We start from the raw sequence: 10,121 nt of genomic DNA on the forward strand, positions 1-10,121 counted from the left end.
ATGAAAAGAGAAATGCTAATGCTCATTCGTAGGAATGTCAATCTGGGCTATTTTCGCGGGCTGGGCCGGGCCCCCGGCCCGACGGGCCGACTGTGGCCCGAATGATTCGGGCTCTTCTCGGACTTCTGGCCCGGCCCGGCCCGGCCCGGTTATATTATTTCGGGTCGGGCCCGGCCCGGCCCGGTTTCAAATATTAAAAAAAAACTTAAATCCCTAAAAAAAAATCTCAAATTCTAAACCTAAATCTCACCACTTCTTTCTCAGACTCTGCACTCCGTGGCTCCTTCATCTCCAGCCCCGCCGCCGACGACTCTGTCTCCCTCACCTCTGCCACCCAAGACCCAATCTCAAATATTAAGTAGTTATTATTTATTAAAATAAACAAATAAATTAGAGAGAGAGAGAGAGAAAGAGAAAGTGGGTGTGACTGAAACTCCAAGGAAACAAATTCACTTTCCTCAATTCGAAGAAGAAAGATAGACGGCTTAGGCAGTCCTCTAAGTCTCACAGTCACAGGTATTTGTTTTTGAGTTTTAACTATATATATTATTTATTAATTCATATAAACAATAATTGGGTAGCTAAGCAATTTGCCGATGATCATGTGTTTATGGGTTTTGAGTTGTGGTGGGTTGATTCGATCTCCTTTTACTATGCTTGCTGAGAAACCCATTAAAGGAATTGAGACCATAATTAAAAAAAAAAAAAAAAATTATTTCGGGCGTGTATTAGTGCCTGGATGTTGTGATAAATTGTATTAGTGATCCCTCCCTTGCCCTTGAAATCACAAGAGGCCCTTTTGCTTGCAATATTATGTCAATGAACGTCTGATGTATATTTTCCACAAGTGCTGTTTGTCTTTACTCTTTAGCTTAATATCTACCTTTTGCATTTATACCCCTTCTAAGAAAATATTGATCTTAGTTCAGGTGTTTTGAAGGCTCTTTTTTTATTTTTATATATATTTTTTTTGTAGAAAGATGCATTATAAATACTGTTAGCTATAGTTTTTCTCATAGTTATATGATGTTCTTTGGAGAGGAATTATGACAAATTCAAAAATTCTATACTAATATTATGCAAACTTGTTCAAGAAAAGTGATGAGAAGCTAATAAAGTACAAGCAGTATTATTACTTAACTATTTAATAAAACCATTACTAATTAAATACCCAAATGAAACAAAACAAAATAATAAGTATTTTTTAAAAAAAAAAAAAAAAAAAAAAAAAAAAAGCGGGTCGGGCCTAACCGGCCCGATTATCTTGACCCGCTATGACCCGCAAAAGAAGGAGTCGGGCCGGGCCGGGCCAAAGTGATGTCGGGCCGGGCCAAAGTGATGTCGGGCCGGGCCGGATTTGTGGCGGGCCGGGCCGGGCCCGGCCCGACTGACATTCCTACTCATTCGCCACTAATTAGTGATATTTTTTAAAAATTATTTTATTAAATTATATAAGCTCCGATACTTAATTATACCAATATTAGTATGACATTGAGGAGGATAGTAAAGTCTTTTAACAATTCTTTAAGAAAATAATTTTTAAAAAATATCATTAATCAATCGAAAGGCGCTACTTATAAAAAATATTGGGCATCCCCAATAGCAATGCTTCTAGGAAAATTATATGGGGCAACGCTTTATGACATCACAACTTATATGGGGTAACGCTTTATGACACCAATAATAATATTATACTTTATAAGATGTTAGACAACATAAGACCCCTTAGCATTTCTCTTTTCTATTTTTTTTTCTTATAAATAATTACAAACACATTTCGTATTTCGGGCACATTTGCAGCATGTGTTTTCGACCACAAAAATTGACTAAAATATTATAATATAAAATTTACAGCATCATACATGAAAGAAATTACACTACATACATCTTTTAAATCTTTTAAATTGATACTTTTAAATCAAAATTAATTATATTTATTTTTTTTTTCAATTATTCTATTACTTATACTTCTATTATTTTACGATAATTTATATTCTTCTCTAATTAAAATTTTCCCTTAATTTTTCTAGAAATTTATACATTTATCTCCAAAAACACAATATGAAATTGTGTCTTAATTATATGAGAAGCCCAAGCGCACATAATGACTATTTGATCATCAGCGGTATCAGAAGCCTTAAAGCTCGTTCAACGGAGAGGAGGAATTCATAGGCTGTTGGCTTCATTGCCACCTGCGCAAGCTTCACTCATTGCTCGGATAAACAATCACAATTACTTCACTCAAAGGTACGCTCTTTCATCTATTTTTACAGTTTTTTTTTTTTTGATTTCTCTCTGCATTTGTGTGATCAATGTTAAAGTAATTGAATCAACCTGTGTTTTGTTCTGAAAAATTGTTTAGAAGAAGAGGATAATTAGTTGATGGTTTTGAAATATGATAATCCAAATTGAGTTCTAAATGTAGAGAAATGATTGAAACTTTATCTGGTTTTTTGATATTAGGATCATTTTCAATTAAAGAAAATAAAAGAAGTGATATTAGGAATGAATGAATGATTTGAGTAATGTAATTACTCTTTGATTACTTAATAGCGATTTTAAATATATTTGTTGTATTTTAGTATAGTGGCCACCAGGTGTTTGTAATAATGTTCAAACGAAAACATAATGATGTATTGGCTTCACAAACCAATACATTCATATATCCATACCACATCTTACATACAAGCGCACATAATGACTATTTGAGAAAAATGATGAATTTAGGAAGCTAGCTAGGTAAGCCTTGCTTCCATATTGTAGTGTGTATTATGAATTCTTTTATGAAAAGATTTCGATGGTTATCCAAAAGATATGCTATATATTAGCACAATGTTGCTGTTGTGGAATTATACATTATGCATATCTGCTATTGCTAAAGATATTACACTTGAAAAATGCATATAATGTTGAAATATTTGATCTTCGTGTACTCAGTAGTAATATTTTATGGTCTATGATAGAAGGCTCAGGGAGAAGGGTGAAAGAAGAAAATAACAGAAGAATGTGAACATTCTATAATGTAAAATTTGTCAAATCAGTACTTGTCTATGCTTATGGACATAGGGCTTCATTATTTAGTCCCAAAATAGTAAAACTACTACTTTTCTGATTTTACTTTGCTAGTTGATCCTATGTACTTATTTAGCTATGATTTATATGTAGAGGAGACATGCAAAGATATATTACCACTGTAATTTTCTCTGTATTTTTACTTATAGTGTGACTGTGCATTGAAGCAAAATCAATGCTGATTAATCTTTTACTATGATGATTGATCTTTAAGATTGTTTCTGCTATTACCCGTTGCTTTGCTCTCTTTTATTTTTCTTCTAAGTTGTGTATCGATGTCTGCAGTGTTGTTCCTCTCTCCTCTCACTGTCATATTATGTTCTTCTCTTTTCTTCTTACTATAACCTTGTTTGGTATTGCATGAAATAAACATTCTGTTGTCCCAGAATTCTTACTTGAAATCTCTTTTTATATGTAGTTAGTGTCTACATTTTAAATCATATTTATGTGAGATTTGTTAGTTTTATGTAAATTCAGGTACTTGAAATCTCTTTTTATATGTAATTAGTGTTTATATTTTAGATCATATTAATGTGCGATTTTTGAGATTGGTAGGTTTTATGTAAATTTGGGGCATAAAATTGTGTACTCTTGATTAATTTAGGTTGGTTTGTTAGGGTTGAAATACATTTGTATCTTTGTTTACATGCAACATGATTGTGAGTGGAATATATGTATTTCTTTTAAAAAAAATTACTGTTTTCTGAGATCAGTTTTTATCATCCAAACATGTTTTTTGTTCTCATTGTTGAGAACACATTTTTTTAAAAAAAAAGGAAAAAAAGAAAACAATGCCAAACAGTACACCACCCAAGTGTTCAACTTTTTTTTCTTTATATGAATTAATAATTTAGTTATTATTCTTTCTTAGAACATAAATATATTTGTATAAAATCTGCAATTTACTTGGATTCTGGCTCAATATATGATAATATCTTAATGAAGGTTTGGTGCATTTTCTTTTCAGATAAGGACGAGTCATCTGAATTCGAAACCCCTAAAAAATGGCAAACCCCATGGCCTTGACATGTCAAACTTGCGGCAATGTTGGGATGGCTGATGATGCAGATGGCTTCTTCTACTGTCTTCGGTGTGGTTCTCAGGCAGAGGACATCATTGACACCGGTGTTGGTGATGAGGACTATGTCGATAAGGGCCCTGGTGGTGGTGGTGGTGGTGGTGCTGTCTATGTTGCTAGTCACCGCCGCCAACGCCAACACGTCTCCACTATATCTCAATCACAGTCCCAATTCAACGCCTCAATGCACTCTCAATTTTGGACTTCTTTAACTTTAGAAGACAAAGAAGAGACTCCCATTCAAGTCAAGATCAATAGTCAGGAAGTGGATCACAATTATAGTTGGGATCTTTTTAGTGACAACATTGGACCCACTGGCCCAGAGGATTTTGGGTCTGTCGGGGAGCTCATTCCGAGCTTCGAGGACTACTATAATGAGATAAGGATTCGATACATTATGGGTTTGCAGTTGATGATTGAGTTTCAGTGTGAGGCTTTGGTTAGGGAGTTTAAAGTGAGCCCTTTGATTTGTGGGTTGGCTGGGACCATTTGGTTGCGGTTCGTGGCTGCCACTCGAGTGTTTGATGATGGTTGGGTTGATGAAGCCATTAACGAGTCTGAGAATCAGAATCAAGGTTTGCTCAAACTAAACTCAAACCTTAATGTATCATTTTATTTTTAACTGTCTTAAATTTACGATTCATGTGACAGTATTGATACTTCAGAAAGTTGTTCTATTTGCTCGTAGCTCGCATTTGATACAGATAACGCAAGTCTTGGTTGGAATCATTAAGGCTATTAAGCATATTTTAGCATAAAAGTTGAATTAGATTAGAGTATATATATACATATAAACATATATATACATATTAACTTTTAGCTTATTTTGCCTCTTAGATGCCTTGCCTTACAAGTTACAACAACTAAGCATATTTTAGTTGTCTTAATGAATATTTTAGCATTTGAATGAGTGTTTCTTTCAGGAGAGCTGCCTAATGATGAGCCGCGGTCTAAATATAATTCAGAACCCCAAAATATGTATGGTCAGCGTGCTGTAACGATATGGATCAGATCATTGAAAAGGAAGATACCGTTGTCTTGTACTTTAGCCATTTCTTTTCTAGTTTGTCATCTCGCCAGGGAAGCAGTCTTGACAACCGATATAGTAAAGTGGTCATTAGAAGGGAAACTTCCCTACTTTGCCGCTTTTGTTGAAATCGAAAAACTCATTGGACCACCAACAAAAGCTTGCCCAATAAGTTCAAGTTCCATGTTCAGGCCTCTTGAATCTGTAACAGCACAGAAGATGGAACCACTTTCAGCTTCCATTGCTAAATCCATAGGCTTATGTTTACCTCCTGTGAATTTCTACGCCATCGCTTCACGCTATCTTCAAAAGCTATCACTTCCTTCGGATAAGATTCTTCCTCACGCTTGTCGTATATACGAGTGGTCAATGCCTCCAAATTTATGGTTATCAGCTAGTGAACTAAGGCTTCCTACTCGTGTTTGTGTGATGTCGATACTGATTGTTGCAATAAGAATTCTTTATAATATTAACGGCTTCGGAATATGGGAGAGAAGTTTGTCTAAACACAATGTTTCTTCCACATCTAATGGGGTAGAAGAAGATTCTGATTCTCCTAGTTTGAAAGATTTCAAAGACAAGGATTCTGGTTTTCCTCGTTTCGTTGATGATCCTTATAAGATCCCTGTTATAAACACATTACATCTTCAGGAATCTGAGATGGATGCTGCCGAGCTTCTGAGCAATCTTGAAGCATTGTATCATGGAATACATGAAAACTATGGTAAAAGTTATTTCTTGAGATCTTTCTTTTTTTTCCTCGAAAAGGATAATGATAGTAATGATTTAACTTACATTGACAGAGTATTCTAAAGACTTGCCAACATATCTCCAGCACTGTAAAGATGTAGTTTTTGCGGGGTTAGAACCGTCATTTGAGAATCACGAGGAGCAAAAACTGATAGAAGAGTTATGGGGTTTTTATCAGAACAAAACGGTAAGATTTCGAGTCTTTTGGTGTTTTTTCTCTTAACTTCTGGAACTTATTTATTTTTGTCTTGCAATCTAGGATTCGAAAACAACTGAAGTAGACTGTGATAATTATAGTAGAGCCGATAAGCAAAAAAGATTACGAAAAGATGAAGAGCGTAGTAGAACATTCCCACATAGAGAGAAGAAGTTCAAGGAAAACGAGGGTGTTAGTAATTCATCCGACAGTGAAACTCGAAGTGAAAACCATGACCGGTCCAAGAGTACAACACAAAATGACCAAAACCCGAAAGATGAAACAACTTCAACTACTTCTACTCTTAAAGAAGAATCCATTAAAGAAATGAAACAGAACATGGAGGAAAACAGGTTCTATTACATGCCGCCGAGGAAACAATTGAAAAAATTTGGGTATCTACATTACGCGAGAAAGAGGGACGAAGGCTCGTTGACTTATTCTGTTCATGCAGATTACTACATCTTGCTTCGTGCTTGTGCTAAAGTTGTCCAAATTGAAACTCGGTATATGCATTTCGGGGTGTTGAGTTTCGAGAAACGACTGGTTTGGACTGAGCACAAAATCAACCACTGTTTGCATATGACTCCTCCAAATCTCTCTTGTGAATTTTGTACTAATTCCATAAGTGGAGATGGCTTAGAAGAGTCTCTTGGACTTTCAAATTTGAATATTTAGTTTATTTGTTCTTTTTAGGGTGTTTTGTAAATATAATGTTGGACCAAAAGTTACGTTTTAAGTATTATACTTCCAAGTGTAGGAGTGACACTTTTGAAAATACAATGTTCATCTAAGTATGAGGTCAAACCCGAAAGAGAGATTAGTAACATAAAAAAGAAACTATTTTAATAAATTAAAGTATTAAAATTTTAACCTAACTCCAAGGATTTGATGATATTTGTTTTTAGAAATATAAAAGAAAACACATTAAAGATATTTGCTTCAAAAAGTGGATAAACTAAAAATAATTTGCTTAAAAAATGTGTAAGGAAAGATTATTAGAACATTATAATCAATAAAATGTAAGTTCAAGAATATTTATGAGTATATTTATTGATGATTGATACCATTAATATGGTGCACCAGAGTTGGAGAAGATAGTAGTAATTTGACACTTTGGAATTGTGTTTTTGGATTGTTTTGGATCGTGTTGAGGTATTGGACACCGCGGAGAGCTTTCCCAATCTAAAAGATGCACTGAAAGCAATCGAAAAAGAGTTTTTCATTTTGTCGGTGTAATGTGTCAAAACTCTTACGAGGCACACCACCATTTGGTTTCTATTTTCTTTGCGTGTTTGATCTATTTTAGATGTCATTAGGCCTGTGATGAAGTTTGAAATTTTTCTAGCAATTATTTGAATTATTTGTATTATTTTTTTAAATTAATTTTGAAGGATACCTAGGTTGGTCAGAAAATTTGAAACTAATTTTATGTGGCTTATTATAAACTGTTCTAATAAACTGATTAGATTTTATTTTTGATTGTTTTTGTATTTTTCATGAGTACTTAATGTTTAAATTAATTATATATGAAGTACTTATATGATGTTAATACGTAGCTTATTAAGGTATGAGAGAGTTTTCAATGGATGAATTGGATAATTGAGTTTATATAGAGAATGAATTATTATGTAGGTCCATTGAAAATTAATTAAAATGAATAAATATTTAATAATTAATACTAGTTTACGTTATTTAGTCTTTGGTAAAACAAATATTTCCTTTTTTTTTTTCAGTTTAATATATAATGTAGATAACTACAAATTTATTTGCATTAATAATGGAGAAATCAAAAAGGTAAAACTATACTTAAAATGGTATGATTGTGATTTTGATATTTACAATCAACAATAAATTATTACAAAAAAAATAATAATATTAATAGTATTTTTTTTATGTAAGTTCAATTAAGTTAGGCAATTAATTTATTTTAAGTTGTTTATTATATTGTATGTCTTTTACTACATTCTGCCAGTGACAATTTGTCGTTTTAAAGTATATAATATGATATGCTGTCATGTTAGAAGTGAGGTTCAATTCATTCAAGATTAATTAGTATATATTTTTAATATATACATCTTACATGTAATTAATGATATAGAATTGCAACTGTGTGAATTTTTTCCTTTTTTTTTTTTTGATATAAATGAGAAATTATATTGCTTCAAAATCATATCTACACACTTATCAGCACCATACATGGCTTGAAATCTTTGGGTAACTAAGTGCATGTTTGACATCATAATTAAAAAACTGTTTTTTGTTTTTAAAAACAGAAAATTGTTTTTAAAAACAATTTGGCTTGTTTGGCCTTGTTTTTTAAAAATAGTTTTCAAAAAACAAGAATTTTGAAAACAACAAAATGTTGTTTTCTGTTTTAAAAACCAATTCACTTTAGGTCAATATATATTGTTTTTAAAAATCACTAACCAAACGTGACTTGTGTTTTAAAAACTTCAAAAACTATTTTTTGTTCTCATTTCTAAAAACAATTTTTTAAAATAAAAAACAGAAAACAATACCAAACATACTCTAAGTTTTATTACAAGCTACAAATATACATGCTATAGTTTTCGTATCCATTCTAAATCAACTTTTTTCATATTTTTGGGTAAGATAAAAGGCAGTCTACTTTTAATACCATGCTTAATACATCCAATGATTGTTGACAATGATAAAACTTCTTTTATGCCACAAAGCTTCATTCTTATTTCTCTATAGATGATAAATCATTACAACAACCACCATACTATTTGCTTCTTGAAGCCATTCCATCGAGCTCTTGAAATCGATCTTAGCATTACTTGAAGATGTTGCTTTGTTGTTCTCCATCCCAGCCACTGTTTTATGGCATCAAGACATCTTTGCTATATAGGCATTCAAAATAGAGATGTCGAATGTCTTCCTTTTGATCACCAAAAACTAAGCACTTGTTACCCGAACAAACATTAAATTTGAACTCCAGTCTATCTCTTACTGCAAGCCACATTATGAATCGATGTTTGAGAGGGTTAAATCGTCCCCAAATATGAGTACTCCAGTTTACGGGCACAAGACTCGGGTTGAGCCAAGAGTATCCTTTTGAATAAGTAGAAGAAATAAATTGTTGCTCTATATACTTGTTTAATCTTCTCTTTCACTTTGATTACTTGTCGCCAATACGAGCTACTATTTGCAGAAAGACACAAGGTTCCACTATGGCTGGTTTTTTATGTACACAGTATTGACCTATATATTTTACCCAAAGGGTATCTTGTTTGGTTGATACCAATACTTAGTTGATAAGTGTCACTCTACCAGCAAAAGATAAGTGTCTAGAACTCCAAACCCAAATACGAGCAACCATCTTCTCAATAATGCCTGAAAAATCTGCTTTTGTGTGCCTCTTAGAACAAATCTGTATGCCTAAGTACCGAAATGACAACTTACTTTGGATGAAACCCGATGCATCTAGCACCCTCTGAACTTCACTTTGCTCCATACCGCAATAATAAATTCTAGATTTTGCTTCACTTTGCACTAGGCTTGAGGTTTGAGAAAACAAAATCAGACCACGAAGCAACAAAATATAGACCTGAAATCCACATTGAATAATAAAAGAACTGTTGGAGATTATTTTACCAGGATCTTAGATCTACTCACAAGTATGTTGATTAGCACCCTAAATATGAACTTTCTAAAACGATGAAATAAACACATATAATGTTTGGGAAACCTTACATTGGGTGCAGCGGAATAATATGACTCCTTCCGTGTAAAGCCCGCTTAGTTAATTTGGAAATTATCAGTTAATTATGATTAATTATGAAATTATTTATAGCTATTTAAATAATTTATTATACTGTTATTTATGGAATTCAGAAATGCATGGTTATGTTATTCAGTAGTTTTCATATTTTGCATTTCCGGTGCCCGGTATTTTGGAACTCGACGTTTGGCTCAGTAGAAATCACAACTTAGTATGTTAGTAGTTTGGGGACGGGTTTTAGACATTGGGA

The 10,121-nt window shown here is 33.0% G+C and overlaps 1 protein-coding gene across 3 annotated transcripts; it reads left to right on the top strand.

Annotated features, from left to right (window-relative positions):
- The first annotated feature begins 215 nt into the window (after window positions 1-215).
- LOC115719006 (TATA box-binding protein-associated factor RNA polymerase I subunit B) lies at window positions 216-7,001 on the top strand. 3 transcript variants are annotated; one of them, XM_030647855.2, is made up of 6 exons: window positions 216-516; window positions 2,031-2,247; window positions 4,040-4,725; window positions 5,074-5,901; window positions 5,981-6,114; window positions 6,187-7,001. In XM_030647855.2, the coding sequence occupies exons 3-6, from the start codon at window positions 4,077-4,079 to the stop codon at window positions 6,799-6,801; spliced, it is 2,226 nt and encodes a 741-aa protein (XP_030503715.2). In that variant the 5' UTR covers window positions 216-516; window positions 2,031-2,247; window positions 4,040-4,076; the 3' UTR covers window positions 6,802-7,001. The 3 variants fall into 3 exon arrangements, with proteins under 3 accessions (XP_030503715.2, XP_030503716.2, XP_060965718.1); XM_030647856.2 differs by having other exon boundaries at window positions 2,124-2,247; XM_061109735.1 differs by having other exon boundaries at window positions 2,133-2,247.
- The last annotated feature ends 3,120 nt before the right edge of the window (window positions 7,002-10,121 follow it).

The sequence above is a fragment of the Cannabis sativa genome, chromosome 2, assembly GCF_029168945.1.
Source record: "Cannabis sativa cultivar Pink pepper isolate KNU-18-1 chromosome 2, ASM2916894v1, whole genome shotgun sequence".
NCBI lineage: Eukaryota > Viridiplantae > Streptophyta > Magnoliopsida > Rosales > Cannabaceae > Cannabis > Cannabis sativa.